General features: G+C 66.7%; 2 protein-coding genes across 3 annotated transcripts; both read left to right on the top strand.

Annotated features, from left to right (window-relative positions):
- Window positions 1-85: 85 nt before the first annotated feature.
- Window positions 86-9,766, top strand: CHLRE_17g734805v5 (uncharacterized protein). Of its 2 annotated transcripts, none has more exons than XM_043072521.1 (9): window positions 86-152; window positions 386-456; window positions 749-788; window positions 905-1,716; window positions 2,007-3,382; window positions 3,711-4,091; window positions 5,419-6,718; window positions 7,109-7,618; window positions 8,253-9,766. In XM_043072521.1, exons 2-9 carry the CDS (start codon window positions 406-408, stop codon window positions 8,346-8,348), a joined length of 4,566 nt encoding a protein of 1,521 aa, XP_042914979.1. In that variant the 5' UTR covers window positions 86-152; window positions 386-405; the 3' UTR covers window positions 8,349-9,766. The 2 variants fall into 2 exon arrangements, with proteins under 2 accessions (XP_042914979.1, XP_042914980.1); XM_043072520.1 differs by having other exon boundaries at window positions 386-461; window positions 749-804.
- Window positions 9,767-9,865: 99 nt separating this feature from the next.
- CHLRE_17g734789v5 (uncharacterized protein) lies at window positions 9,866-16,921 on the top strand. The gene is made up of 8 exons (XM_043072519.1): window positions 9,866-9,965; window positions 10,156-10,855; window positions 10,996-11,625; window positions 11,959-12,074; window positions 12,270-12,544; window positions 12,807-13,008; window positions 13,220-13,444; window positions 13,772-16,921. Exons 1-8 carry the CDS (start codon window positions 9,933-9,935, stop codon window positions 14,846-14,848), a joined length of 3,258 nt encoding a protein of 1,085 aa, XP_042914978.1. The 5' UTR covers window positions 9,866-9,932; the 3' UTR covers window positions 14,849-16,921.
- The last annotated feature ends 1,152 nt before the right edge of the window (window positions 16,922-18,073 follow it).

Genomic DNA, 18,073 nt, shown 5'->3' with positions numbered 1-18,073 from the left:
GGGAAAGGGGGCAGTGAGCGGCGGAAGCGCGCGGCGGCGAAAGCGCGCGGCGTTACGGGACTGCAGGCGTTCGGCGCCGGAACTAACGAAGCGGGAAGCGGCGGGACAGCGCTCCGGAAGCTTGGGCTTCCTCTGCTCGCACCTGGGTCGCGGTAAGCTTTGAAGTGAAGTAGCTATGTCGTTGCGCAGAAGAAGCTTTTAGCGAAATGGGCCAAGTCGCGGGGGTTTTGAGCACCCCGGCCTTGCCCATTGCGTCACCCGCCTTTGGACTCGGGCTGACCAGGCCGACCCGCCGTCCCATCCCGCCTCCCGCTTCCCGCTTTTTTGTTGCCTGGCGACAACCAAACCTATCGCCATTTCCCTGTTGCACCTCGCGTTTTGGCAGCCTGAATCGTCTTGGTAGCAATGCACGCGGCCGCAGCAGGCGAAACGGACAACCTGATGGGCGCTCGCGAGGTGAGGTGAGGTGAGGGTCGCGACCCACGGGACGGGCCAGTCGCCGGTGGCCAGCAACGTTCTTGAAAACGCGTTTGTTGTTTAGCTACTCGTTCTCTCTCGCGCTTGCTGCTAAACGAGCCGTGGCCAGATAGGAAAAAGACCTCACGAAACTGCAAAAGCCAAAGCCGGCAGCAGTTTGGTTGCGGTCCTTAGCTGGCGCGTAAGCTGGCGTCCAGCCTTGTCAGCCGCGCGCTTCCCGCCTGAACGTCTCGGTTCTCACTGCTGCTTCTTGTTCAACTTGCGCACACAGACTCAAGAACATCAGATTGAACCATTCTATCCGCCTGTATGCTCCGCGCCGGCACCGCGGAAGCAGCAACGGGTTCAGACTCCGCGCCACTTTCCCCAGCTGCTGCTGCTGTTGCTGCTGCTGTTGCCTCTGCTGCCGACCCCAATACAAACCCAGCAATCGCCGGAGCGTCACTAAGCGAGCCGCCGGCGCCGCCAGCGCCGTCGCCGCGACCGCAGCTAACAGCAGCGCGGCACCCGCACGCGCAGCAGCAAGGGGCGGCGGCGGCCGCGGTGGCGGTTGCGCCACCAGACCCGGAGGTAGCAGCAGAGCCGGCGACGCCAGCCGGCGGCCTGGCAACACCGCCCTTTGGCGGCAGTAGCAGCAGCAGGCATGTTCCTTTTTATGCCGGCGGTAGCGGCAGTGGCAGCGGCGGCGGCGGCAGCGGCATCGGCGGCAGCGGCAGCAGCAGCGGCATCGGTGGCGGCGGCGGCGGCAGCGGCAGCAGCGGCAGCGGCAGCGGCAGCGCCAGCAGGAGGGGCGGCGGCGGTGGCGGCGGTGGCGGCGGTAGCCTGGTGGCGGCTGGTGCAGGTGGTGGTGATGGTGATGGCGGCGGTGGTGGTGGCTTCGGTGCCGGCGCCGCTGGCGGCGCAGGAGGAGGCGGTGAGGCGCATGGCGGCGGCGGAGGCGCCGCCGCCGCCGGGCTGACGGCGCCGCCGCCGCCGCCGCCGGGGGCAGTGGCGCCAGAGGCGCCGCCGTCAGGCGGTGGACACGATGGTGGTGGAGGTGGTGGTGGTGGCGTGACGTCGGGGCGGCGGCAGCAGCGGCCGCTGCCGCGGCGGCTGGCGGCGGCGCTGCTGCGGCCGCTGGTGGCTTGGGAAGTGCAGCAGCGGCGGCGAGGGCAGCGCCGGGGCGCGACGGAGGTGGTGGCGGCGGCGGCGGCGGCGGCGGCAGCTGGGGACAGTAGCCGCATTGCGAATGCAGGGCAGGTGAGGCGCAGGCTGCGGGTGTGGCTGGGTGGTTGGTGATGTGGGTCAGCTGGGCAGATCGCTAGCTGCATGCGTGTGCACTACGCGGTCCCTTCCCTTGTGTTCTGTACCCCATTCCCACATGTGCGTCCTGTAGTCGCAGCGCCTACTGTGTGCTGCTGCTGCTGCCGCGGCGCGGCCGAGGCGCCGACCAACCGTCTCAACCGCAATCCTCAACTATCAGGCCTCATCTTTCCTCTCCTTTCCTCCAACCCCCATCCCCATCCCGCCGATCCCCACCACCGCAACAGGCAAGACCCGTTTCGCTGCAAGAGCGGCGACCAGCCATTGCGGGTGGTGGCGGCGGCGCCGGTGACAGCGATGCTGATGGCCATGATGGCGGCGACGGCAGTAGCAGCAGGAGCCATCAGCAGCAGCAGCAACAGCAGCAGCAGCAGGAGCACGGCGACGCGGCCACTGCAACCACCACCACCACCACCGCAGCCGCTGCAACCGAGGGGTCTGCAGCTACGGCGGGCGGTGACGGCGGAGCCGCAGCAGCCCCGCCGGAGTCTGCTGCTGCCGCCGCTGGTGGCGCTGCCACTTCTCCGGCCGACACTGCTACTGCCGACACTGCTACTGCCGCCGTGGCCTCGGCGGGCTCACGCACCAGCCCTGCGGCTCCCGCGCCGGCCGCCCCTGCAGCGGCACGGCACCCCTCCCCCGCCCCCGCCACAACCTCCCCCAGCAGCCGCCGGGCCCTGTGGCGGCCGCCCCTTCCCGTGGCGCCGGCAGCAACACCGGCGGTAGCAGCCGCAGCAGCACCGGCTGTAGCAGCCACAGCAGCACCGGCAGTAGCACCGGCAGAAGCAGAGGCAGTAGCACCCCCGGCATGTCAAGCTGCTCCTCCCCACCCGTCCCCTGCCACCCCCACCGGCACCCCGCGCCCCATGGTACCCTCGCCCACTCCGCCAACACTCCCGTTACCATCCCCGCCGCCGGCGGCGCCCTCCAGCCCTCCATCACAGCAGCAGCAGCAGCAGCAGCAGCAGCAGCAGCAGCAGCAGCAGCAGCAGCAGCAGCAGCCCTACCAAATCCCTTCCCCACCTCCCTCTTCCCCAGTCCTCCTTCCCCTGCCACATCCTCCGTTTCCTCCTGCCCCTCCTTCTCCTCCTCCTCCGCGCCCCTCCACGCCTCCCCAGCCTTCACCTCCTTCCCCCCGCCCCCCAAGCTGGAACGCCCTCCCACACGCCGTGCTCGTTGACATCGCGGCGCGTGCTACAGCCCCCGAGGCGCCGCAGCTACTGCCGCAGCGACTGCTCCGCGGCCCGCCGCCACACATGCTACAGCCCTTGCCGGTGCCTTTGCCGGCAGCGGCGGCCGCGCTGGACGCCGCCCTTCTCGCCGTCATGCCTCCTTCTGGCGGAGACAGCAGCAGTAGCGGCAGTACCAGCGGCAGTGGCAGTGGCAGTAGCAATAGCAGTGGCGGCAGTAGCAGTAGCAGAAGCAGCCGCTCCCGCGCGCAGGCTGTGGCGGCGGCGGCAGCTGTAGCTGCGGCGGCAGCGCCGCCACCGCCTGCCGCCGCCACGCTGGCGGCTGTACGGCTGGTGTGTAGGCGGTGGCGGCGGGCGGCGGATGAGGGGGTCACGGCGCTGTGTCCGGGGCAGTGGCCGCACCGCCTGTCGGGGTGAGTGGCGTGTGTGTGTATGGGTGTGGGAGGGGAGGGGCATGGGTGTGGGAGGGTGTGGTACGGTGTGGTAGCAAGGGGTTCCCTTGAACAGTGCGGGTTGGCATTCGTCCGTCAGGCACGGCGCTGCCTTTGCCCTTCGTAGCCCTTCGCCACTGCTGCCCACCTCCTGCCCTCTGCCGGTGCTCCGCTATGGCTTAGCTTGAATTGGTTTAGTTTGGGCTGGTATCTACAACCCCACTCCCTGCCGCCTACCGCCTGCCTACCCCCCCTTCCCCCTCCCTCCCTCCCTTTCCCGCCTCCCTCCTGCCTGCCCCCTCTGCAACAGCCTGCAGCGCTTCCCTCGCCTCACCCGCCTAGACCTGGGGGCCCTCGGACCCGACCCCGCGCCCCTCAGCCGGGCAGCCGCCCTGCTGCGGCAGCTCGCCATGCCGCCAACACCGCCGCCACCGTTGCCGCATGCGCCCCAGCCGCAGCCGCCGCAGCCACTGCAACAGGCAGCCTCACCTCCCGCTCCCTCTCCCTCTCCCCGTCAGCCACAGTCGCTACTGACGCCACCATCAGCATCATCGCCACCCGGCGGCAGCGGTAGCCACAAGCCACAGCCGCCGCCGCTACAGCCGGCGCCGCAGCTGCAGCTGCTACAGCCGCCACTGGCCGCGACGCTGCAGCACCTCACCCTCAGCAAGGAGTGCCTCGTGCCGACCGGGTGGGTGCGCGGGTATGTGTGTGTGTGTGTGTGGGTGTGGGTGGGTGGGTGGGTGGGTGGGTGGGTGGGTGATGGGACAGTGTCAAGGCAGGTTGGTAAAGTCCCGTAGGGTGCAGCTGAGGTGGGTGGGTGTGTGGGTGTGAGGGTTTGGGGATGTGGGGGGCGGCAACCCAGTGGATTAGGGGTGGGATATGGATGCGAGTGGGTTGTCCGACCTCCTGTGTGGACGATATGGGGTGCTGTGCGCCTGTGCCCAAGCCCAACAACACGGTCACTGGCTTCCTCGGCTTCGCATGTCTTGAAGCATCTTCAATAACGTCTTCAATAACGGTTCTCAAGGCGGGGCCCCGGGGTTGCGGCCACTGGGGCCACACGGGGACCACAGCCGCCAATCATTTCGGAACGACGCGTATAATTGTGCATATTCATGGGAGGGGGGCGGAGATACCAGGCCGAAGCCGACAAGTAGTAAGGTGTATTTGCCAATTTGGCGCCTTTTTGGCGGATTAACTCTGCCCCCTCGCAAGGCCACCCTCTGCCCCTGACCGGCGCCGCTGCGAATTTGCGCTCATCGTGAATATAATGGGCCTATTTACCAATGTCGTACATCCGAATTACTAAGGTTCGGTCGAGTCCCTATCGTATAGTGGTTAGTACATCACGTTGTGGCCGTGAAGACCCCGGCTCAAACCCGGGTAGGGACAGTTTTACTCTTCGTTGCTCCCTCGGCGAGCGTCCTTCGCTCGTTGGCAATTTGACGCTGAGCAGGCGAGCCCGCTGCTGCTGCGGCCCTGGCAAAGGCGCGACGCGCATGAAACAAAGCGGGGGCGAGGAGGGGCTGCCACTGTTGCACGAGACCCCTCGGTTTGGGGCGAATCCTGCGCATTTTGAAATGGAAGGCGCGATGTGTGCGCGCTGCTTTTGCTAAGCGGTCGTTTGCGAACTTTGCCGCTGTGCCCGCCGCCCCAACCTGTGCTCGACCTGCTTGCCGCGAATTGCGGGAGGTTTGGGGAGCGGGCTGTGGGCTCGGGCCGGTCAGTCAACAACCGCCTGGCTCAACGCCAAACCAGGCCGCGGCACCCTGCACCAAACACACACACAACCACGCACCCGCCAGCCTGCCACCCCGCCACCTAGCCACGGATCAGTCTCTTCCCCCCCACACACAAACACACTTGCTCACACCGTTCCACTCGAGCAAACTTTGGGAGTCCATCCCGCTCTATCCCCTGCCCACTGAACTCCGCAACACCCGCTCCAATAGCAACATCCCCTGTCGGCCCCTTTCATCCCCGTCACCACGACCACTTGCCACCATCCCTCGCAGCCGCCTGCTGTACGACCGCGTGCCACTGCTGTCCGGATTATCTGGATCCAGCAGCAGCAGTGCCGCTGCTGGTGGATCTGGATCCATTATACGTGCAACCCTCTTGGTGCCCCCCGGCCTGGGGCAGCTCACGCAGCTGCGCAGCCTCGCCATCCTTCGCGGCAGTAGCAGCACCGCCTTCGGCAGTAGCAGCGGCAGTAGCAGCAGCGGTGGCGGTGGCGGAGGCAGTAGCAGCAGTCGCCGCACGCACTACACGGGCGGCGCCTACCGAACCTGGCGGCCGATGGTGGGCGGCGAGTGGCGGGCGGCGGTGGCGGCGGCGGCGCGGCACGCATGTACGGAGTTTGGCAGCGGCATTGCAGATAGCGGTGGCTGGGCGGGCACTGGTATCAGTGGCGATAATGACAGTGGCAGCAGCAGTGGCAGTAGCAGCAGTAGCAGCGGCAGTGATAGCAGCAGCGGCAGCATCGACCAAGAAGGGGGAAATGGCGTGCGGAGCGGGTGGTGGCCACCACAGCGGGAATGGCGGCGGCAGTCGGAGAATGCAGGCATGAGCGCACCGGCTGTAGCAGGAGCAAGGGCGGCAGTAGCAGCAGCCCCGGCGGGACCTGGCGGTGCAGATGAGCACGGCGGGGGGCGGGGGGCAGGCGTGGTGGGCCCGGCAGCGGGGCGGTCCGCTGCAGCTGCCCAGACGGAGGGAGTAGAGGGGGCCGCAGCAGGGGAGGACTTTGGCGAGGAGGAGTGGCGCCGCCTGCAGCGCCGCCGCCGCCGTAGACGCCAGAGGCGGGACGTGCGGCGGGCGGCGGCAGTAGCAGCGGCGCAGGCCGAGATGCTGCGCGCCAGCTGGCACCCGGTGGTGGTGCCGCCGGCGCCGGCTGTAGCAGACCTCGGGGAGGAAGACGTGGCGGGCGTGGCGGCGGCGGGCTGGCTACTGCCGCCGACAACAGCAGTGGGGATGGAGGAGCAGCAGAGACGCCGCAGCTTTCAACAAAAGCGGCTGCCGGCGGCAGACGGCAGTAGCAGTTACAGCAGCTGCGCCTTGGTTCAGCCAAGCTCAGCTGGGGACTGGGCTGGCAGCGGCGGAGCGGCGAGGCATCCTGATGGTGTGGGTGGCAGCAGTAGCAGCGCTTCGGCGTCAGCGGCTTGGGTGGTGGCTGGGCGCACGCCGGGCTTGCCGCCACTCACGCCTGCTGCTACTGCCGCTGCTGGTGTGGGTGGCGGCGGGGCTCCTGCTGCTGCTGGTGCGACTGCTACTGCCGTGCTGTGCGGTGAGGACCTGGTCGTGCGGCTGAACCGCGATGTGAGTGCGGTGCAGGGCAGGGCAGGGTGGGGCAGGGCAGCAGCGCAGGCAGCATCAGCAGCGAGGAGGCAGCGGGTGCTGGAATCTGGTAGCTGGTGGGGACGGAGACTACTGGCATCGTTACGGGAGAGGGGCGGGGATGACTAGCATCTTTGGGGTGGGCTTTTGGTGTGGACTGGGCGCAGTGCGGTGCCCTGCATCAGGCTGGGTGGCACGCTGGGGGACTCCACCGAGTGGCCTGTGCCCCGCGGGTATGCAGCAGTGTCTCTTGAGCCCTGCCCCTACCGCCGTACTTTCCGTTCACCCTGCACCTCACCACTGTGCCTCCCTGCCCCCCCCCCCCACACACACACAAACACAACTGCCCGGTGGCCTGCACTCGCTGTGCAGGTGAGCTCGCTGGTGCAGCTGCAGGAGCTGGAGCTGTGGGATGTGGAGGAGCCGCTGTGCCACTTCACTGCTACTGCCACTGACCCTGTTCCTGCCGCTGCCCCTGCTGCTGCCGCTGCCCCTGCTACTGCCACTGCTGTCGCCGCTGCTGTCACTGCCAACGCCTCTGCTGGGACTGGGCGCCATAGCTTCAGCGGCAGGGGCCAGAGGAACGGTGGCAGCAGCAACAGCAGCAGTGCGAAAGGGGCTGGCAGCAACCCAACCCGAACCTCGACACCGCCAATGGCACCCCTGCCCCACCTACGGCGCTTGGCCCTGCACGGCCCCACCTCCACTGCCTCAGCTGGCAGGCGCGGCAGCAGCAACCACGCGGGCAGTGGCAGCGGCAGTAGCAGCAGCAGCATGGGGGGCGTGGCGGACACTGCCGCGGCGCTACAGCTGCTGCAGGGGCTGCGGGAGCTGGTGGTGGGTGAGGCGCGCCAGGAGCACCTGGCGGCTGTGGTGGCAGCGGTGAGTGTGCTGGCAGTGCGGCGTCAGGGTGTATGGCTGGGTGCGCGTGGGAGCATGTGCTCAGTGCTCGGTGCGCCCCACGGACACTGGGGCCTGGGCATGCCTCCCCTGCTGGGGGGGGGGGGGGGTAGGTGCCCTAGTCCAGGCATCATCATCAGCGGGTTTTCGGGGCCCTGGGAGACTCTTTTTAGGAACCAAATAAACTCAAACCCGGCAGCGTTTATCTGAAGGGTATAGGCTACCGCTACCTGTCCGCATAGTGCACGTGAGCTATAATTTTATTGGCTGGGGTCGACCAACGATCAATGACCAACCCCTTATGCGTAGTAGATGACTACATGGACTCCGTGGACTTCTGTATATACTTATATGTATGTGTTCGTTCGGTGCGCGATGGGGGCGAAGGAGTCGGGCTTACTCCCAGGCGACTCCCAAATTTTGCAGTTTGACCCGCCGGCCGTGCCGAAACACAGCGAGCTAACTCGACAAATTACAAACGCGCCGTACACTTACATATTGCTGTATAGAATCCTCAAGCCCATTCTGAATTTCAGGCGACCGAAACAGCGACCACGGTGAACAAAATGTCGCAAATGGTGCATCCCACATACCTCCTGCGCCTGCCCCCACACAGCAAAACGTTCACCAATGGCTCCCTGCAAGCTCCGCGCCCGATGCGATTCGAACGCACGCGGGGAGACCCCACGGCCTTAGCAGGGCCGCGCCTTAACCACTCGGCCACAGGCGCAGTGCGGGCAGAAGCCCGCTGCTTCGGAAGGGAGTCCATCGGGAAAATGGAGTCGGAGGGCATCGATCCCCCTACCTCCCGCAGATTGCAGGCGCTTTGCGTCAGATGCGAAGCGGGCGCTCTACCAATTGAGCTACGACCCCAAGACACCTTGTGTGTGAGGACATGCACATAATCAAACTTCTCTCCAGCCGGTGGTGCATGTGGTGAGGAGGCGGACCCGCATGAGAACGCCCCAGAGCTCATGGACTTTGGCAGGGGCCTATGCTACCACTACAGCACTAGTGCATGGCAGCGAGGGGACGCAATGTGGACTAGACGGGAGAAGGGGGCGGCGCGGGGTCAGGGGCGGACGAGGCGCAAGTGTGTGTGGGAGGGGAGCGCGGGGGCCTACATGGGGGCGGCCTATGAGACCTGTGTTTACCACAGGCACCCCTGAGTCGCAAAAACGCCGTCACGGGGAATCGAACCCCGGCCTCCCGCGGGCTGAGGAATGACAGGCGGGGATACTAACCACTATACGATGACGACCCCCTGACCTCGGACCAGCCGAGCTGTCAGTGTTGCACAAAGTGCTTTCGCTACCGGGACTCGAACCCGGGTCTCAGGAGTGAGAATCCTGTATCCTGACCGCCTAGACTATAGCGAATTGGATCCAGATCTGGATCCTGGATGTTAATTATGCAATAGTGAGCATATAGAAGAAGATTACACTAGAGAAGGGTCCTGTAAATTTGTTGGGAACCGACGAGGACCGGCGGGCACGAGGTGCGGGTGTGTGATGGGACAGGGTTCAAGGCAGGTTGGCGAGGTCCCGTAGGGTGCAGCCGATGCCCAGACCCGTAAGCAGACAGCAAACAGTTTGCAGTGGCAGAGCAGAAGTGCATGGCTGGTCGAACGCCGGCGTTACTGTACCGACAAGTTGCTGGCTGGCTGGAAGTTTGCTGATGCGCATTCCTCACGCTCCGGGCACGAGGTGCGGGTGTGTGATGGGACAGGGTTCAGGCAGGTTGGCGAGGTCCCATAGGGTGCAGCTGACGCCCATACCCCAAGCAGACAGCAAACAGTTTGCAGCGGCAGAGCAGGAGTGCATGGCTGGTCGAACGCCGGAGTTACTGTACCGACAAGTGCGGGCTGAGGTGCGGGTAGCGGGACCGACCTGGGGTGGTGGTGCGGCCGGCCGGCCCACTTAGAGTGGCTGGGGAGGCCTGTGGAAAGGCGGAATGCGCACATTGTCAGTTTGGGGATGATACCACAGTAACAGTCTTAGTGGTGCGTCAGACGCACCTTACAAGGGCAGAGTACACTGCCAAGGGCGAAGGGCAGAGAGGGCTAGGGGCGCCAGCGCGTGAGGCGACCATGGGAGGTGTGTTGGAGGCAGCCTGTAAGGCTGTAACGGACCGCCTGTGCTGAGGACGGTGACAAGGAAAGCATCCACTGGGGGGGGGATAGTCGAAAGCAGTTGGGCAACAGTGAGAACGCGCTTAGGAAGAGCCGCAATTGGACGGGCGCAGCGCGGCCGAGTGAGGCCATTAGCGCGGTTTCAGACACAAATTTGCCGTTCAGATGCTGCACACCGCACACAAATTTGCCGTTCAGGTACCGTACACAGCGTCACAGCCTTCAAGCTGCAGGCTGCAAAAACAGAAGCCACAGGGGCTTCTCCAGGGGCTTTCTCTCTACTAATCGCTTCATCTAAGCCGGCCTTCGCTCACAGCCCCCGCCGGCCCAATCCACCCTTGCGCTTATTCCCTATGCCCGCTGCCCCCCCCCCCCCGCTATTTCACAGTGCTCCGCCCTACCACACCTCACACGCTTTGAGGCGCTGCGCTACAGCCGCTCCCCCCGTGGCGGCCCTGGCGGCGGTGGCGATGGCCCCGGGGGCGTTTTGCTGCAGCTGCTTGGCTTTGGCGGCGGCGGCCTTGGCGCAGCTGGCGATGGCGGCGGCGGCGGAGCAGCAGCAGCAGCAGCAGCAGCAGCAGCAGCAGCAGCAGCAGGAGCTGGCGGCGGTGGCGCCGCCGCCGCCGTCGCGAGGCCGCCAGTCACCCTGGCTGCGGCGCTTTCAAGCCTGGCGGGCTCAGTACGGCACCTGCGGCTGCATGCCGCAGCGGCGGCGGCGGCAGCGCCAGGGCTGGGCCTGGCAGCGGCGGCGCCGGCGGCGGCGGGTGGCCTGGGGGCGGGGCCGGCTGGCTTGCAGCAGGCCGGAGGCATTGGCGGCGACGGGGCGGAGGCAGGGGCAGCGGCAGGGGCAGGGGTGGGCGGTCTCGCAGATGTGATGGCGGCGCTGGGCGGCGGCGGCGGGGCGGCGGCGGCGGCGGCCGGGGGGCAGCTGGCAGCGGCTGCAGACGGGGCGGGTGCCGGCGGCGGCGGCGGCGGAGGGGGAGGGGGAGGAGGAGGAGGAGGAGGAGGAGGGGAAGAGGTGTGGGTGCTGCAGCGACCGCGGCCGGCGGCGGCGGTGGTGCTGCCGCCGAGCCTGCAGCAGCTTGCAGGTGAGACTGGAGGGGAGGGGCGGGAAGGAGGGGGGAGGAAATGGGAGGGAAGGGGATGGCCGCCTTACGTTTTGTGCTGGGGGCCTGCTGACCATTCCGCCACGCACTGCGGCACGTGGCCCTGGGGCCAATACTCGCAGGCCGGCTGCGTGTGCTGGACCTCAGCTACTGCGGCCCACTGCAGCTACAGCCGGGCAGCCTGTCCGGCCTCAGCCGCCTCACGCGCCTGTGCCTGCGCGGCTGCCTGCTACTGCCGCCGCCGCCGCCGCCGCCGGTGCTACTGCCACCGGGACTGGGCGTGCCCGGTGAGGGGCTGGGAGGGGGAGGCGGAGGGGGAGGTGGCGGGGGCCTGCTGCTACTGCTGCTTGCCGTGGAGGCCGTGCCGGCTAATGCAGCGATACAGCCACAGCTACAGCCGGAGCAGCAGCAGCAGCAGCAGCAGCAGCAGCTACAGCCGGCACCACAGGGGCCGCCGCAGGGGCCGGCGGTGCTGGCGGGCGGGCACGCGGCAGGGCCAGCAGGCGGGGGGGGAGGGGGAGGAGCAGGGCCAGCAGGCGGGGGAGGAGGGGGAGGAGCAGGAGGGGGAGGAGGGGCAGCAGGAGCAGGGCCAGCAGCAGCAGTAGCAGCAGCCGGAGGAGGAGGAGGCGCCCCCGCGGCTGGCGGCGGCGGCGGCGGCGGTGCTGCAGCGGCCGCCGCTGCCGCCGCTGCTACTGCCTACTGGCCGGATGAGTTGCGGGGCCTGACCCGACTGAGACACCTGGACATGGCAGGTGGGCGCATGTGTGTGTGTGGGGGGGGGCATGTGCGTGTGTGTGTGTGTGGGGGGGGGGGTTGTAGGTACCAGCCCAAAGTAAACCGAACCCAATGCAATAGAGCGAGGATGAGAGCGTTGGGGGGGCGGGTTAGCCGTTTAAGTGGAGAACAGAGTGCGCACACGAACATGATGGTCACAACCACAGCCACAGCCCCCCCCCTACACACACACACACAATGTCGCTTTGCTGCATCGCATACGGTACACTGTCTTTGCGCAACGTTTTCCTTGTGCTCTTTAACACACACACACAATCACACACACCTGCGGCACACACACATACGCACAGGCTGCCGCCTGGGTCCGCGGCCGCTGCCCGCCGACTGCCTGGCCCCGCACGCCCGCCACCTCTCCCACCTGGACCTCAGCCACAACGGCCTGTGCGCGCTGCCCGCAAGCCTGAGGGTGCGAGGGTGTGCGGGTGTGTAGGGGGGTGTGCGGGTGCGGTGAAAAGCGCTTCTTTGTGTGTGAAGCCGATGTGCAAGTGACGGAAGTCGACGCTACGCATGTGTGTATATGGCATGTACCCCCGCGCTCCCTCATCCAACCCTCCCACCCTCCCTCGCTCCCTCGCTCTCCCCCGCCGCCGCCGCCGCTCAGGAGCTGTCCAGGCTGGCGGTCCTGCGAGTGGCCGGCAACAGCATCACTCAGCTACAGCCGCTAGCACCACCGCCACCACCGCCGCCACCGCCGCCGCACGCGCCGTCACCTGCTACTGCCGCTGCTACTGCCGCTGCCGCGCGCAGTGGCGACCACAGCGGCAGCGGACGCGGCGGCGGCGGCGGCATCGGCAGTAGCAGGAGGGGGCTGCTGGTGCTGGACGCCTCGTTCAACCGCATTGGCGAGATCAGCGAGCTACAGCCGGCGCTGGTCAGGTGGGTGTGAAAGGATTGCAGCCAGCAACTGATGCAGAATTGCGAAACGAGATCTCAGCCGCATGTGTTAATGTAGGTGGGGGTGATTTTTGAGGTGGTGGCACAGTGTATGACGCGTTGAGAAGGTTACGAAGGGTTGCGCTGCTGGTAGGTGCGGGTGGGAGAGCACATGTCAAGAAACGGCACGTGCATGTGCCAGTCCTCCATTCACTTCCATCCCCCCAACCCCCGACCTGGCCCACCACGCCCCCCCCCTCCGCAGGAGCCTGCTACAGCCGCCCAGCCTGAGGGTGCTGGACCTGTCGTACAACCCCCTCGTGCGGCTGCAGCTACAGCCGCCGTCCCCGCCACCGCTACAGCCGGCGGCGGCGCCGGCGGCGCCAGGGGCGCTGCTGCCGCACCTGCGGTCCCTCAACCTGCGCGCCTGCCTACTCACCTGCTTCCCTTGGGGCGTGGTCCGCCGGGTGAGTGGGCCGCGTGTAGCAGTCTGGCATCGACCTCGTAACTCTTTGGCACGTCATCACGGCTCACTTATCCTCCTGCGCGTGCACAAACGTAACCTCCCAACTTAGTACTTACCTTCCCCCTCTGCTCTCCTCCCTCCTTCCTCGCTCGACGTCCTACCCTGTCCCTCGTGCCCCCGGCGCGACCGCCGCCACTGCGGCTGTACGACAGCTCCCACGGCTGTCGTACCTGGACGTGTCGGGGCAAGCGACGGTGCGGCAGTCGGCGCCGCCGCCGCCCACACCGCCGCGGGCTGGCGGCGGCGCCGCCGGTGCGGTGGCGGCGGCGGCGGTGGCGGCGGCGGCGCCCGGCGGCGGTGGTGGCGGCGGCGGCGGGCTGGAATTGGTGGCGGCGGCGGAGGAGTCGCGGCTGAGGGGCGGACCCAACTGCCTGCAGGTAGGCCGTAGGCGTGCGTCTGGTCATGTGTGTGTACGCTCAAGTAAACGAAGCGTGTGTTAGGAAGCACAAGGGGAAGCGGTCGACGCTGTTCGTGCGTGCACGGTGCAGTACAGCGTGTGCGTGTGCGTGTGCGTGTGCGTGTGCGTGTGCGTGTGCGTGTGCGTGTGCGTGTGCGTGTGCGTGTGCGTGTGCGTGTGCGTGTGCGTGTGCGCGTTCAAGTAATAACACTACAGAGACAGGGGCCCGGTTTGACTTATGGACGGAATGTGTGTGTCGCCGCCGTAATGCCGTACTGCCGGTCCGCTGCCACACGTACAACGGCAGGATGCCTCGGCCACGTGGCGGCCGTTTTGGGGCCGTACCGCCGCCGCCGCCCAGATGGCCAGGATGGCGGCGGCGGTGATGAAGGCGGCGGCGGCGCCGCCGCCGCCGCCGAATGGTGTGGAGGCGGCAACAGCAGGCGCCAAGGCGGTGGCGCCGCCACTGCAAAGGCAGGAAGGGCAGCAGCAACGGCAGCGTGTGTCTTCGCGCCCGGATGCCGGCAGTGCCGGTGACAGCAGGGCCAGCAGGGCCAGGGGACCGCACGGGCATTCGTGCCTGGGAGCCGGGATCGGCCGTGTGGAGCTGCCGGGTAGTGGGGAGGGGGAGGGGGAGGAGGGGATGGGGGCAGGAGCGGAGGGGGAGGACGACGTGGAGGGGCGGTGGTACACCGGCGCCGACGGCTACAGCGCAGCACTGCAGCAGGAGTGCGAACTACTGCTGCTGCTACAGCCGCAGCCGCAGCCGCAGCTACCACCGCAGCTACAGCCGCAGCCGCAGCTACAGCTACAGCCGCCCTCTGTCGGACGTGCGCCGGACACTGCTGCTGCTACTGCTACTGCTGCAGCCGGTCAAGCACGTGATGACAGTGACAGTGGCGGGGGCCATGGCGCGCGGTCGTTGGTTGGCGGCGGCTGGGCACGCGCACTGCTGCGGCTGCCGCTGCTGCCGCTGGTGCCGCTGTTGCCGCTGCTTCCGGGCCGCGGCTCTGAAAGTACTGCTGGTGGCGGTGGCCGCAACAGCAGCTCTGACTCTGAGGTTGCAGGCGCGGCCGCCGCCGCCACCTCGCTGCCAATCTCCCGTGGGGAGGAGGCCGTCGGCACGGGCGGCGGCGGCGGCGGCGGCCGCGGCGGCGGTGACGAGGGCTACCGCGGCCCGTGTGCACTGCCGCTGCAGCTCGTGAGTCTGGCGGCCCCCGTGGCGGCAGCCGACATTATTCCGCTTGGCAGTAGCAGCGGCAGTGGCAGTAGCAGCGGCAGTGGCGGCGGCGCGCTGCGTGTGTTGGTGGCGGACCTGGCTCCGTGGAACCTGCCCGCGGCTGAGGCGTTGAGGCGGCAGGGGGTGGATGTCCGGCTATTCTGAGGAGGGCCGCCAGGAGTGCGGCAGTCTGTATGTGTGTGTGGGGAGTGGGCGGGGGTTACGTGGCTGGGGTTTAAGGATGAGTCGGAGTGAGGTCGGAAGAGGTAGGGCGACGGCAGGCAGGCAACAAGGGGAATTCGTACAGCTGGAAAATGGGCTGAGCTCCGCAGCATCAGGGAGGACTGATGATTGCAAATCGGTAGACGGACGATGGCACCACGCCTTATGCTGGAGTAGTCTACTCGACGTCTATTGCAGCTAGTAAGTACCTCCATGGGGCTTTGGGGCTGGCATGGCCACGGTGTGCACACAACGCCACACGCCATCCACGCGTGCCGTCCCTTGCCGCTCATTTCCAAGCCGCCCCTTGAACCTCTAGCACAGTTGACAACTCCCGGATTGCCCCCACAACCCTACGGGACTGGGGCGACCTCGACGGTGCCGCAGCATTCAGGCGTGTCGACAGGCGTGCGCTGGAGCCCTGCTTGTAGACCGGCAGCGGCATGTCGATGCCCTTCGTTAGTTCGCTGCCTTGAAGCCGTCCGCAACTGCGCGGCAATCGCCCGCGCCTTCGTCACGTTGGCAGGGTTCAGCTACAATCTTGTTTGTCATCGAGCTGAAGCCGAAAAATGTGGCGAAGGCGCGGGCGATTGCCGTATGTGCAGTTGCAGACGGCTTCAAGGCAGCGAACTAACGAAGGGCATCGACCTGCCTCTGCCGGTCTTCAAGCAGGGCTCCACCGCATGCGTGTCGACACGCCTGAATGCCGAGGGATCGCTGAGGTCGCCCCCGGGTTGGTCAATTGAGTACCGGCATGTGGGTACGAGCGCTAGTCCAAGGGATGCGGTAGCGTATGCGCTCACTGGACCGTAGCACCGTACCGTCATGGTGTGGGGTGCTGGACTGAACTGCTGGACCGCTCGGCTGATAGCTGAAGCGCGTGCGACTGCGTCTGCCCAGATGGAAACTATCATCAGTGACCCCCAAGCCTTCTGGACTAGCTCGCCACACGCCGACACGCAGGCTCGTGATGGAACATGGCAAGGGGCAGGAAAGCGTAGTCCCGATGTGTGTGGTTCCCACCCGTGCCCACATAAATGCGTAGCAAGAAGGGACAAGGCATTGGTGCGTCGTTCGCGCGCTGTTACTGTACCGACGGTAGCTGGCAGGATGTGTCGATGTTTTGCTGACGCGCATTCCTCACGCTCCGGGCGCCCGGCCAAGGCGATAGCACCACACAGACTCAATGCGACGCCACACCGCGCGGATAGCATAGCCGATGCGCACCTGCAGGCAGTCGACCGGCGTCCACGGATGAGCTGTGTAGACGAGCACTAGCGTAATGCAACGGCGTGCAGCAAAACAATGGCCGGGCGACAGTGTGACAAGCAGGGGCAAGAACAAGGCGAAGCAAAGCAGAAGAGGGGCCCGAATGTGTACGACAATTGTGGCGGGCAGGCCGAATGCGGTGCAACACGCCAACAACACAACCGGAGGTGAGGAAGCGTTGCTGATGGTGAGGATAGGTGCTGCGACGTTCGGTAGGGGAGCTGTGGCCGCGCACTAGATGGGAGGAAGTTTCCGAGGTGTTGTTTCCGAGGCATTGTTTGTGGCTGATGTTTGTGGCTGATTAAGAAAGAAGCAGAGTTTCGGCTGTGAGCGGCTGGCGAGGAGAGGCGGGGGCTGTTGCGTTTGGGAAGGCGGGCGGAAGGCCGCACACGCCGGGAGTCGGGCAGGCTGTAGATTTCGCTGAAGCTGCGTTTGAGAAGGGAGCCGAAGGGACAGCTGGGGTGGGACAGTTGGTGTGGGACAGCTGGAAGGGACAACTGGAAGGGACTACTGGAAGGGACAGCTGGGAGGGACATCTGGGAGGGGACAGCGGATGTGGGACTGCTGGGGTGGGACAGCTGGGGAGAGGCACGGGACAGCTAGCATGGGACGCTGGGTGGCTGCAGAGGCTGGCAGCGCTGGGGCTGGTACGTAGGTGGGTACTTGGGTACGCGGCTGGATGGAGCCCGGGCTCACGAAGAGCTCCCCGGTGGCATGACAGGAGGCGGCGTCTTAAAAGCATCAGCCCTGCGGCACGGGAGCGCGGAGAGGGGGCACGCGCACACACACAGGGCAAAACACAGCCAGGACGAAAAGCCCGCCAAGGATCCCGCCCACGCAGCCAACACGCGCCCGCCGCAAACAGGCACTCACACGCGCACACACAACCCACAAGACGGCCGAGAAGCCGGCGATCACGCACCGCACGCCCCACACACGGCCGGCGGGACAGCACACTCCCGAAAAGCAGCGCCCCTAACGCAAACCCAAGAACCCGACCTGCGCCGAACCGACAAGGAAAAAGCCCACACGCGCGCCAAGCCCCAAACTTAGCACCGACCTGTGTCCCTACCGTAAAACTGGAAACCAGAAGCCCAGCACGGGAACACCGGCACGGCCGTCCCCGCACCGCAGAGCGGTTCAGGGCAGCCGGGACCGGCGCCCCACCCCCAATCACCTACTACAAGCCACCGCACCGCTCGGTACCGCCGCTACCGTCGCCCATATCGCCGCTCCACGGCTGTCGTGCTGGCTGAGGCTGACGCTGCTGCGTCACATCTGGGGCTGCTGCTAACAGATGGACATATCGCTGCCGCTGTCAGAGGAGATGGACATGTCGTCGCCTGAGCCGATGTTGTTGTCGCCGTGGCACCAGGCCGCGTGGCCAGCAGGAGGGAAGGGAAGCGGTGGTGCGGGCAGGGCCGGCAGGACGACGGCGGCGGCGACTGGTGGCGCGGGGGCCGGAGGGGGAGGCGGCGGCGGGGCCGCCGGCGGAGGAGGGGGCAGATCCGGGGGCGGCAGGAGGCGGAGGAGCCCGCGTGAGGTCATGGTACCCGGCAGCAGTTGGCGATGCCGACAATAGAAGCGCATGAGGGCCTTGCGGAGGAAGGGGCGCGGGTAGGCGCGCAGATGCAGCCGCCGCAGCGTGCGCCGTGCTGACGTGATGAAGGTGCCGAGGGCGGTGCAGAGCCGCGCAAGGGTGACGAGGGCGCCGATGACAACGTTGAAGCGCACGTGCCGGGGGATGCAGGAGAAGAACGGGGTGAAGCGGGAGACGCCGAGCTGCGCAAACTTGGGGCTGTCGCGTTTGTCGTACGGCTGTAGGTCGTACACGACGTGCCCGTAGATGTTGCTGCTGTGGGGGGTGATGGCGAAGTTGAGGTAAGGCGTGGCGACGCC

Source organism: Chlamydomonas reinhardtii, chromosome 17 (genome assembly GCF_000002595.2).
Source record: "Chlamydomonas reinhardtii strain CC-503 cw92 mt+ chromosome 17, whole genome shotgun sequence".
Lineage (NCBI taxonomy): Eukaryota > Viridiplantae > Chlorophyta > Chlorophyceae > Chlamydomonadales > Chlamydomonadaceae > Chlamydomonas > Chlamydomonas reinhardtii.
This window is presented reverse-complemented; position numbering and strand designations above follow the sequence as displayed.